General features: G+C 38.6%; 1 protein-coding gene across 3 annotated transcripts; it reads left to right on the top strand.

Annotated features, from left to right (window-relative positions):
• The first annotated feature begins 2086 nt into the window (after positions 1 to 2086).
• On the top strand, positions 2087 to 10637 carry fermt1 (FERM domain containing kindlin 1). Of its 3 annotated transcripts, none has more exons than XM_063495596.1 (15): positions 2087 to 2237; positions 2871 to 2968; positions 3499 to 3634; positions 3776 to 3904; positions 4488 to 4671; positions 4775 to 4877; positions 4963 to 5070; positions 6870 to 7001; positions 7136 to 7185; positions 7578 to 7702; positions 9372 to 9478; positions 9687 to 9911; positions 10004 to 10128; positions 10222 to 10363; positions 10464 to 10637. In XM_063495596.1, exons 1-15 carry the CDS (start codon positions 2087 to 2089, stop codon positions 10635 to 10637), a joined length of 1989 nt encoding a protein of 662 aa, XP_063351666.1. The 3 variants fall into 3 exon arrangements, with proteins under 3 accessions (XP_063351666.1, XP_063351665.1, XP_063351667.1); XM_063495595.1 differs by having other exon boundaries at positions 3776 to 3913; XM_063495597.1 differs by having other exon boundaries at positions 2177 to 2237; positions 4455 to 4671.
• The last annotated feature ends 1154 nt before the right edge of the window (positions 10638 to 11791 follow it).

Here is an 11791-nt window from a genome sequence, read left to right as displayed (position 1 = left end):
CTGGTCCTTATTAGTAAAAAGATATTAACAGTACCATGGTGAACATTTTTGTTTCTCAAAAAGATGATTAGCATTTCAAGTAGTCTGTAAATTATGAAGGTACATTTTAAAACAACAACAAAAAACCTCTCCTGGTATAATGTCAAACCAAATTAAATTTAATAAGCTCGTGTTGCAGTGTTGGTTCTACTGACATCTCTATTTGAGCCAACTAAGAGCTGCCGTTTTCTTGTTATTTCCACAATAACAAAGTGGTAATAAAGTGACAGCATTAGCTGAGTGGCTGAGTGTGTTCACTGAAATATTTTTGTTAGCATTGATAAACTTGCTAGCTTTAGCTGGTCTGTAGCTTTTAACCACTGAGACGGACAGTATGGTAGTTTATTTATTTTATTTCTCATATTTTGCTGAAAACAGTTAAACAGCCGTCCGTATACTGAGGCTGACAACAAACTCACCTCTGTGGGATAATATGCTACGTGCACCTCAGCCACTTCCTCCTACGTTCCCACCTCCGTTCTCTACCTGTGTGAACTGGGCGTGTTTTACTCCCAAAGGAGCCTCATTCTCGGGGTCAGTCCACTTCCCAAGAAAATATCCAGGAATTGCTCACTGGCAGGAAACTTTAATTTAAGGTAAGAATGGGTTTCTTATTCTCGGTTGGGAAATTTGTATATACTTGATAGGGGGAGACGTTACCGTTATTTTACTACGGAATTTGATCTCTGACGAAAAGAAAAAATCATAACACATGATTGCGATGACCCTGTTGGGATTTATCCGTAGGCTCAGCGATAAATGCACCCCAAGACTGTTCTGGGAATCCTGAATTCTTGGAAAGTTTCTGTTTAAGAAAGTTTCTAAAGAAAGTTTGCTATCATTTTTTCGTAATTTTTGAATGATTTAAGGAGTGTTTCTGAGCTTAGTGACAATTTACAGTGAATAAGGAATCGCTGAGGCCTTTTTTTTAATGTGGTGTGGGTGTCCTGTATGAGGAGTTCCAATATGAGATCTCATTGAATTGTATATTTTGCATGAATATATTTGCTTTTCTCTTATTAGAGCTTTTGCATTAAAACAAATTTGCTGTCTCCATCAGTTTTTTTTGCAGCTAGTGTAATACTGTGCCAGTGAATTCATCATACTCCGACACATCTCAACAAGCTTTCCCTCAGCAGGCATGCAAGCTCCAACTTTTTACTGCACCCTACAGCAGCGCATAGTGCAGGAAGGGAGCAGCACAAAGAAAGCAGAGTGTGTGTATATAAAAAACCCATCATCGCGACAACACAGTATCAAAAAGTCACTGATATACAGTGTTGCGGTGAATAGTTCAGATTAGTTTGTGTCAGAGTTTTCATGTCTTTATTTCCCACATTTCAGAGCTCAGATAAATGTAGGCTGGTGCAGCGTGTGGAGATTGTTGTTTTGTATGATCTCTCCTGCACCAGATTCGTGTCCCTGCTCGTAACACATTCCACAGCTGTGCTGCTCCTCCTCCTCCCCCTTTCCTTTCTTATCTGCCTTATGTCTTTCATCCATCACTCTACCTTATTAACATCAACCAATCAACCCCCCAGATGTGTGCTGTTATACTAGGTTGTGTCGCGTTAGTTAGCGCATGCTGCGTGCTCTGCAGTCTGATCTGTTTTTCTTCTGCCTGTCGGTGTGTTCGCTGGTGTCTTATTTATAAATGGTATTGAGTGAGGGGAGTAGATCGGGGGCTGCAGTATCATTGCAGAGACACTGCAGCAGAAGCAGAGTTCGAATCTACTCCATACGCGGCCACTCAGAGACAGAAACAGTAAGGGATGTGTGGTGGTGAAATCTTTGCCACGTTAATCAGGATGTTGAGAAACACTCAATCCTCTGACTCAATCCCAGACATTTGCTTATTATCCGAACAAAAGGGATCATCAAAATAATCCACATATTTTAGTGGAATTCCCCTCACTAAGTGCTTAATTAGAGATAGTAATTTCCTTCTAAGATCCCCTGTGCTGTGCCCCTGTGGTCGCGTTCACTAAACCTGTGAGCACCCCCACTTTTTTGAATAATCTCTTCATTGTCTTTTTAGAACAGGACCATGGTTACACCTGTAAAATATGGAGAAACATCGTGGCAGCTATCTGTGCAGGTGGATCAAAAGGAAGGTGACGAGTCCATGAAATTTAAGATGAGGGTGATGGGAGACTTGCACATCGGTGGCCTCATGCTTAAGCTGGTGGAGAAAATCAGTAAGTGTGCTTAGCATGGATGTGTTTCTGCGTAGTGGTTGGAAGGAATTTTAAAAGTGTGTAACTACAAAGGCTAACAAACAACCTCAACCTACATGTGGTGCTACAACAGCTCTGTTAGCCAAGCCGCACCCTTGTTTGAGCTGCATTCTTCTACACTACAGTGCCATTGTGTTGTCACAGTGCGCCAACTTGTGTAGCCCCAGGGGCCAAAGTTCAGCCAGTCTCTGATCTGATATCAATTTACGCTCCTCTATAAACACAGAGGAGCTAATGTGGCTAACTTGAAGGCAACTTTATGGAGGTGATTCAAAGAGCATGGGACATAATAAATGACTAAGCGGCTTGTCATCAACAGATGGATTTCAGCCCAGCACCATAAGATGATGTCAGGTAGACTCATTAAACCACACCACCTACACAACCGTGGGAGCGGGAAATATTTGTGACGCTAGCAGATGTAGTTGTTGGTGAAGTATGTTACCTACGGAGCCAGAACCTCCCCCTGAAGGCTCTTTAAACCCGACATGTAAATTAGTGCAATAACTTTATGTGTGAACTACCCCTTAAACCTGACATGTGATAATAATATGCGGGTGATAAAATGTCTTACTTAATATGTCTGCCTTGTAGAGGCTCCTCAGGACTGGTCGGACCATGCTTTGTGGTGGGAACAGAGGAAATGCTGGCTGCTCAGGACCCACTGGACCTTGGACAAGTATGGGATTCAGGTAAGATGAATTCTTACACCCAAAGGAATGTGGAATTTCCCTTAAAATATCCAATGGGAAAGTGTTCTCCAGTCAAATCTGGCTAAATAAATTACGTGTGTTCTTGCAGCTCTTAAAGGTTGAGAGGTTTTATATAACACGTTGGAAGCTATTAAGTAAAATTATATCCTCTCACCTAGAGACTGAGAGAAACTCTTATCGACCTATTCACTGTAGCCAAAACCATATAGGTACATAATCTATGTTTCATATCTTATCCAGTCAAGCAATGCTTAAGCCCAAATACAAACCCTGATTCCAGTAATGGTGTAAAAAATGTGGATAAAAGCACCAAAGTATAAATTAGACAAAAATGCTTTAATATTTATTTTAAATCTCCATTAGTTCTACTGCAATGGCAGACATTTTTTACTACATGCACACCAACATGGTACGATGATACTGGGTTTCCAAGACAAATTAAAATATACAGGATATATACTGAGTTGACACCTGAAGCTAATATAAATACAATTCATTTTGCTACACAGGCTGATGCTGAGCTGCGCTACACACCCCAGCATAAACCACTGCTACTGCAGCTTCCCAATATGAAAACCATCCAAATGACCGTCAGCTTCTCCAATGTGGTCTTCAAGACGGTGACAGACATCTGCAGAATACTCAGTAAGCGTCTCTGTTTCTTCTGATTGTTCTCTCCTGCACTATTTTAGCTTTGATTTTGGATGCCTCATTCACTCTTCTAAGTTCAAGGTTCAAGTTCCTTCCCATATTCTTCCTGTCGGCTCCTGCTTTGCACCATTTCAGACATTAGAAGACCAGAAGAACTGTCACTGCTGAAGCCTCCGGATGATGCCTCCAAAAAGAAGAAGAAGAAAGATAAGGACTCAGAGCAGGAGGAGATTTGGGACATAGATTTACTCAGTGGGGGACCAAGTGGAACAGGTACTCTGAAAGAAAAAGATGTGCAATAGGAATAGATGGTCTTTCATGTGCCTTGAAAGACTCTGTAAGCCTATCTAAGGGAATTGGTGCTGTTTACAACGAAATGTGCATTTGATTCATTACTTTCTGTGTGCTGCATTTTGTATGAAGTTCATTTAACCCAAAGAAAAAGGGTATATAAACATACATATATTCATAACATATGAATAGAGCATCCCCACCTTAGTTTTTAACTTTTGCACGGTATGTAGTGCATCTGTGATCTGACAGGGCACATTTCTCAACAGTGAGATCTGACAGAATTGTTCAGTATGCTGCCGTGTTCTCCAGGAACACCCACTCTTGCACTCTTCCTCTGAGTACAAAGTTCATACTCTGCACCATCCTAAAAATCGCTCCGTCTTCAGCCTGTAGTTCAGTTTATTTTGTTTTTCTCTCACCTTTTTTTCAAGTTATATTCTAACTTTGGCTTCTTGGAATTTGGATTTTAAATGCCGTACCTTTATATTTAGTATAAATATGAAGTTATGTCAAATCTTAGCTAATCATCAGCCCTTTATTTCCCTCAAACTAGGCCCCATGTATAGCAAGACCATGAAAGCAACCTATGACCCAGAGAATGGGATGCCAATGTCTGCCACCAGCGTTTGGTTTGGAGAAAACCCTCTTGCAGAATCTCAGGCAAATTTGCCACCTACCGAGCTGGCCAAGATGTATCAGCCGTTGTCACTGGTGGACAAAGCAGTCAACAATGCAGGGTAGGAACCGACTGGATTTCCTATCTCAAGCTGATTATTATACAATGAGAGATATTTCTTTCCCTAGATAGACATTTGATTTGGTTGTTGTTATAATAAACAGGTGGTTGGACTCATCCCGTTCACTTATGGAGCAAGACATTCAAGATTATGAGAAGCTACTGCTGCGCTTCAAGTACAATGTCTTCTTTGACATCAATCCTAAGGTAAGAGATCCAAGGTGAACACAAAAAAAGGAAAATGTTGAACTAAAACCGCATGTGTCTGTGCGGGCATGTTTTTGTGTTTTAGTATGATGGCGTCAGGATAACCCAGCTATATGAGCAGGCCCGCTGGTCAATCCTGCTGGAAGAGATAGACTGCACTGAAGAGGAAATGCTGATGTTTGCATCTTTACAGGTGAGAAAAACTTGCCATTGCAGAAAGCAAGCAAATGATTTTTGTTGTTTTGCTGAAGTTGTTTTAATGTGGTGCAATGGTTGCATCATTATTGTTTGCTTACATATACTACGTGTGGAAGATTATTAAATGTAACCCTTGTAACCCTTCGCAAGAGGATAGTTTGGTTGATGAGTGTCAGGGTTAATGAGAAAACTGTTGTGTGGCCTAATAAAATAACTTTAATAACAAGAAGCACTTGGAGAGCACAAACCTCCTCCAACTCGGCTCAGTATCTATCTGTTATTTCTTTTTAGGGGAATAGTTTTATATTTAGTATATTTACATTTTGTTTTCTTTGTTCTTTTTAAATGTACTTTCAGAGCTTTGCAGCCAAACCAAGAGCCACATGCAGGTTTTTGTTATTTGCTCTGCTGAAATCCATTTTAGTATACTTGACAGTTTTTGCATATAATTATTTTTTATTTGTGTGGATTTAGTAGGTGTGTAATATTAATTTCACTGTTTAAATATTAAGTAATAAATATTATTTTTTCCCTCCAAAAATATATAAAAAATGTTTACATGTATTCAACTTTTTATGTATTTAAATGGTTACAACCCGTTACTATAACAAAGTTATAATAAATAATGAGATATTTAGAATATATGTCATTCATACACACAGGATCAGTAGGACACATAGTTTTATATAGCTCAGTATAGCATTATTATCACTTTGACTTTCTGATCAATGTATTGATTTTGAAGGAGAGGTCAAATGTGACACGATTTAATCATGTTGTATTGTGTGCATTTTTATATAGTACTTTCTATATGCTGATAATACACAGCATAAGTTATAAGGCTTTTTGTCAATTTTCAATTAATAGTTTTAATGGCTTGTTAACATGACCTCACTCTACACACATACAAAGTTTTACCAGGATTCATTCAAAATTTTTGTTGTGTTTACAGACAGAATGCCATGCCAACTGTACCAAAAACACAACTTTCTTAGCAGAAGTAATAATGAACTATATTTCAAATTTCAAGATGCTTCACTTAACAAATTACTCCCTATTCATTTGACTGGCTGTTTTTGGATAAATGCTCAGATTTGGATCCTGAGGACTATAAAGCTATAGATTGTATGTCATTATACATTACACTAGTATGCCTTGTTTTATGATAAGTGTAATCTTTCCTTTGGTAAAGCTTTGAAATGAAGATCATGACATGCAATTCTTCAGGGCCACAGTAATGCAGCTTTTTTCATCTTTAATACAGTTTATGTTTTTCTTAACACTCATAGTACAGCAGAGTGAGGTGGGTGCCTAAATCCATCTGGGGACATGTCAGGACATGAAGAAAATCCCAGTGGAAGAGGAGGAAAGGAGGGGGAGGCAGGGAAAAGAGTCATACAATTAAAGACAGAGTAGCAGAAAAGCTAGTACGGTAATAATTAGAATGCCCCAACAGACACAATAGGGTCTAAGAAGCTGATTATTACCTGGTGTTTTAGCTGTAACATGATGAGTGTCTTGATTTCATCCCATCTCTGGTGACTTCAGCTATTATTTTGCAACGACTGGGACAGTGATTCAGAAATCACAGATTCAAAAGGAATGATGCACTCACCTACACATTGGTGCAAAGGCTGGCACGCTGGGCTGTGCTCAAACCTCCCTCTGACTCATGCCAGCCTTGCATAACCTCCTAAGTCATGTCGGAGAACTTCATTACCACTTGTAGCTGTTAAGCCCAGTACAGAATCTTAGCTTTTTGAGATTCCTAACCAGAAGTCTTTGTCCCAACAGTATCACATTTGTAAACTGACCATGTCCACTGAACCTCTGGACAACTCTAATGAACCAGAAATTGATGAAGTAGAGGCAGCCCTATCCAACCTGGAGGTGACACTCGAGGCCGGGCACACAGACAAAATTCTGGTAAACATATTTTTAAAAACCAAATGTTTTCACCTCTGTGGCAGTAGAATACCTGCTCTGAAGCTGAGGTTGATAGACAAGCCTTAGCTAATTGCATGCATGGGATAATTGACAGTTGTTTGTCTTGCCCCCAGGAAGACATTACAGACATCCCAGAGCTGGCAAATTCCCTCCGACTGTTTAGGTAAACCCAACTTTAAATATAATACATTATATTGCACAAAGATCCTAAATAGTTATTGAAGTGTAATCATTCATCGTCATAGTAATGTGTGTGCATGCTGCCCTTAAATAACCAAATTTAAGGTTTATAAGATCAACATTTGTTAGAGATCAAAAACGTACTGGATAAACATAAAATATTCTGTTCTGAAATTCATTTTGTGTGTTTTTGTCTCTGATTCATGCTCCTGTCTTATAATGTCCCCGAGGATATCTGATAATTAATGAAAGGCTCTCAGAATTGCTGCTCTGAACGAGCAGCCTCCGTTATTAAAAAATAAGACTTTATGCACATTTTAAAACATTTATGCAGTTTTGCTTAAAAAAAAATGTACTTTTTCAATGCTAAATCAGGCCAAAAAGACTGACGCTGCGCGCATACAAAGAGTACTGGTTTGTATTTAAGGACACCACCATCTCTTACTACAAGAACAAGGAGGCCTCCAGTGGAGAACCAATAGAGCAGTTTCACCTCCGAGGTCAGTAAAAAAGAATTTTGTGAAAAAATTATTAAGTTTGAATTTAAATGGACCCTATTATGCTTTTCTTTAGTTCATAACATGAAACATGACCATGTTATTTCCTGTTATTTATGGCACTTTGATTATCAAATGTAACAATATGTGGGCTATCATTATCAACCATGGTCATTGTTTCAAATAAAGAGCTCTGCATATATATAAGGATATATATAAGCGATCTATTGTACCAAAAGTTCAGGACTCACACAGCATACCTCCGTGTAACTTCTCTCCTACTGTCATCCCCCCAAAACCTCATCCTAATGGAGACTGTGTCTACTCACACACCACCAAAAAGAATCAGCAACAAATGATTTAAGCATAAAAAGACAAAGAAAGAACTCCACCAAAAAGTGAAACTGTTAAATATGGATTATTTAACTTTAGATATCTCTCTTCTAAGTCACTGTTAGTAGATAATGAAATGATAATATTCAACATGTTGATTTATTCAGCCTTACAGAAACCTCGTTACAGCAGGATGAATATGGTTTAAATGACAACACCCCCAAGTCATACTAATTGTCAGAATCCTTAAAGCACAGGCCGAGGAGGAGAACTGGCAGCAATCTGCCAATCCGGCTTGTTAATCAACAAAAGAACCAGTCAGTTTTAATTAATTTGAAAGGCTGATTCTTAGCCTTGTAAATTATAATTAGAAAACAAAAAATAACACACACAAAAAAACAGTTTTATTTGTCATAACTACAGTCCTCCTGGCCCTTATACAGAGTTTCTCTCTAAATTTTTTTGACTGACTTTTTATCTGGTTTTGTGCTCCGCTTTCATAAAATAACATAGTGGGGGATTTTAACATTTATGTAGCTGCTAAGAACAACACGATCTACGTGACATCATAAACACTACATTTAATCTGTTATTAGAATCAAATGGATTCTGTCAAAATGTAAATAAGCCCACTCACCATTTTTATAACACTCTGGACCTTATTCTGACATATGGCATATAAAATTAACAGTTAACAGGATTCCTCGAAACCTTCTTTACTGTAGGGGCTTTATCTTACAATATAAAGCACCTTGGGGAGACTGTTTTTTGTAATTTAGTGCTATAAAAATAAATTTGAGATGAAATTTAATTGAAATTGCTGTTGGTAATGATTTCAGTAAGAGCAGATGTTAGTTTATTATGGTCACATAGGCACATAGCTAGCACATGGCTGTTCAAATCTTCTGTTTACAAGGAGCAGCCAGTCAGTCAGTAGAAGAAAAGGAGGGAATGAAAGGAGCTAAAACCAGTTGTGGATGAACTGAAGAGCTGCAAAGACCCAGTACAAGATGAGAAAGAATTATGTTAAACTATGAATATGCAAAGCTACATTAATAGAGACAAAAACTAAAAATACATAGCTGGAATAAAAAAGGTTAGTCTCCCACTGAGAACCAAAAGAGAATGATCATTTCCCCCCAAAGGCTAGAAAAACAGAGAACCAAAGTATTCTGATCATTTCATATATGATGTGAAATTGAGATATAAAATGTAATTCTTTAATATACATTTTTAAGCTGCCACAAAGACAGCAGTTATATTCTGTGACAATATTCTGTTGGAGATCTGTTGTATCTATCCATTCTTATATTAGCATCTCCTCTTCTTGATTCCCCAGGCTGTGAGGTGGTCCCTGATGTCAATGTCACTGAAAAGAAGTTCGGCATCAAGCTTCTGCTGCCAGTGGCTGATGGAATGAATGAGGTGTACATCCGATGTGACAATGTAAGCCCCACCTTATCATTCATATAAGTAAAGAGAATGTTTTCAAAGCAAAATCTTTACTTTTTGAGATGTTGTGCTTTTTTTCTGTCAATACCAGTAAGTCTTCTTTATTTAAAAAAAAATGCCTTGTGTATATTTGTGTATATAAACAAGAGAAATTTGAGGCAAACTTTACACCTTGTTATTCTATTCCTTCCCTTTGGACCAGGAAACCCAGTACGCTAAGTGGAAAGCTGCATGTGTCCTCGCTTCCAAAGGCAAGACAATGGCGTACAGCTCTTACAAAACAGAAGTGAAGCATATTCAATCTTTTCTGCAAATGAAGAACCTGGCGCCCCCTCCTGGTCAAGCCGCTCCTGACGTCGAAGCAATGGATATGAACGCCGAGTGTTTTGTTTCTCCACGATACGCCAAGAAACACAAGACCAAACAGGTTTGTCTTAGGTTCATCATATTTTACTTTGCCGACAGCTATCTTTTTTTTTAAGTGTTATTACTCAATTTGCCTTTGATTTCTGCATCAAGCTGACCGCACGTATCCTCGAGGCACACCAAAACATAGAACGGTTGTCTCTGGTGGAGGCCAAGATGCGCTTTATCCAAGCATGGCAATCACTCCCAGAGTTTGGTATCAAATACTACATTGTCAGGTACGGTGAAAGGACTGATATAATAGAAGTTCAATGTCATTTATAAATGATAATCCAAGAGGTTTTCCTTTTGCTTATTTTTCAATCATTCAGATTCAAAGGGAGTAAGAAGGATGAAATTCTTGGGATTTCATATAACCGCATGATTCGTATTGACATGTCCACTGGGCTGCCTGTCACCACATGGAGATTCGCCAACATGAAGCAGTGGAATGTCAACTGGGAGATAAGACAGGTGAGGGATTGTTTTTTTCTCCCTTCATTCAGGACATTTCTGGTGTATTATCTACAGACAGCATTACTTTAAATCCTGACTCTCTTGTATGTAATTACAGGTGACCATAGAATTTGATCAAAATGTGACAATAGCCTTCTCCTGCGTGAGCTGTGACTGCAAGGTAGTCCACGAGTTCATCGGTGGTTACATCTTCCTCTCCACGCGATCTAAAGACCAGAATGAAACACTAGATGAAGAACTGTTCCATAGACTTACCGGAGGCCAAGAATGAGCAAAGATGTATTAGTCTATGCTTTTTTTAAAGAGCATTAATCGCTTATTTACATTTATGTAAATAAAGCTAGCTGCAGTTGTCCATAAACACTGACCACATCAGTGACGGAAGAAATGTGATACCAAATCACAGTGAGATAAAGTGACATATTTTTACCCAGAGAAGAATGCTATCATCATTTTTCATCATATATCTTGTTTTAAGCAGTCACGCCAATGTTCCCCGCACTAGGAAAATAACGCTGTTGATGTAAATATGTCAAGACTATGTCAAAAGTCTGGATGAACTGATGTTTTTAAGAAGTACACATTTTTTCCAGCTGCAGAAATGTACTCATTTCAAAAAGTAAAAAGTAATTAAAGGACGTTTTTTTATATTTCAACTTGTTTCACTTTTTTTTTTTTTGGCTTGCAGTTTTTAGAATTGGTCCTTTTTTTCTGAGAGTTTAATGAGCTCTGTTGGACTGATACTTATATAGTATCATAGTACCTTGCTGATCAATCTGATCATTTAAAGCACTACAAGTCTCATTAATCCAAATCGCTTGCACATTTTTGATTGTATGTTTCAGTCGCTCACAGTAGGGGTCGCCACAGCGAATCATCCGCCTCCATCCCTCCCTGTTTCTTGCATCCTTCCTCTAAAGCCAACTCTCTGCTTGTCCTCCTTAACTACGTCCATCATATCAGCAAGTCTTAGTCCCTACATTCAAAATCCCTACTCTCAGCCCCACAATCCTTCTTTCTCACCACCTCCGAACATGCCTTCCCCTTCTCCTCCTCCTCCTCCTCCGTCTGCAGCCAACAGTAGTACTAGCACGATGCTGGTCAACAATCACCCCAAATCTTCTCTTGCCTTCAAGCCAGGCCTTTACAGTAGCCACTCCAATATGTTGACCTCAAAACATTTTTAGAAGTACGTTTGGGGTTATGTTTATTGGGAAAACCCATTTTTGATTTTTTTTTTATTCCTGTAGCCAAAACATATCACTGACATGATGCTGCCACCACTCTGCTTTACGGTTAAGGAAGTGTCTATTTGTTTTCTATAAACACATGAAGGAAGCATCTTAAGACTTGCAGAGGAATAGATTTGCACAGATCTGGAAAAATCAACAGACATTTTTTAATACTTTGTTTCTGCATGCTATT

The sequence above is a fragment of the Pelmatolapia mariae genome, linkage group LG15 (genome assembly GCF_036321145.2).
Source record: "Pelmatolapia mariae isolate MD_Pm_ZW linkage group LG15, Pm_UMD_F_2, whole genome shotgun sequence".
Taxonomy (NCBI): Eukaryota; Metazoa; Chordata; class Actinopteri; order Cichliformes; family Cichlidae; genus Pelmatolapia; species Pelmatolapia mariae.
This window is presented reverse-complemented; position numbering and strand designations above follow the sequence as displayed.

Coding starts and splice junctions, on each gene's coding strand:
- fermt1 (XM_063495595.1), top strand. CDS start 2,087: ATGGTTACACCTGTAAAATATGGAGAAACATCGTGGCAGCTATCTGTG. Junction 7,186..7,577: donor AATTCCCTCCGACTGTTTAG/GTAAACCCAACT, acceptor ATGCTAAATCAG/GCCAAAAAGACTGACGCTGC. Junction 7,703..9,371: donor AGAGCAGTTTCACCTCCGAG/GTCAGTAAAAAA, acceptor TTGATTCCCCAG/GCTGTGAGGTGGTCCCTGAT.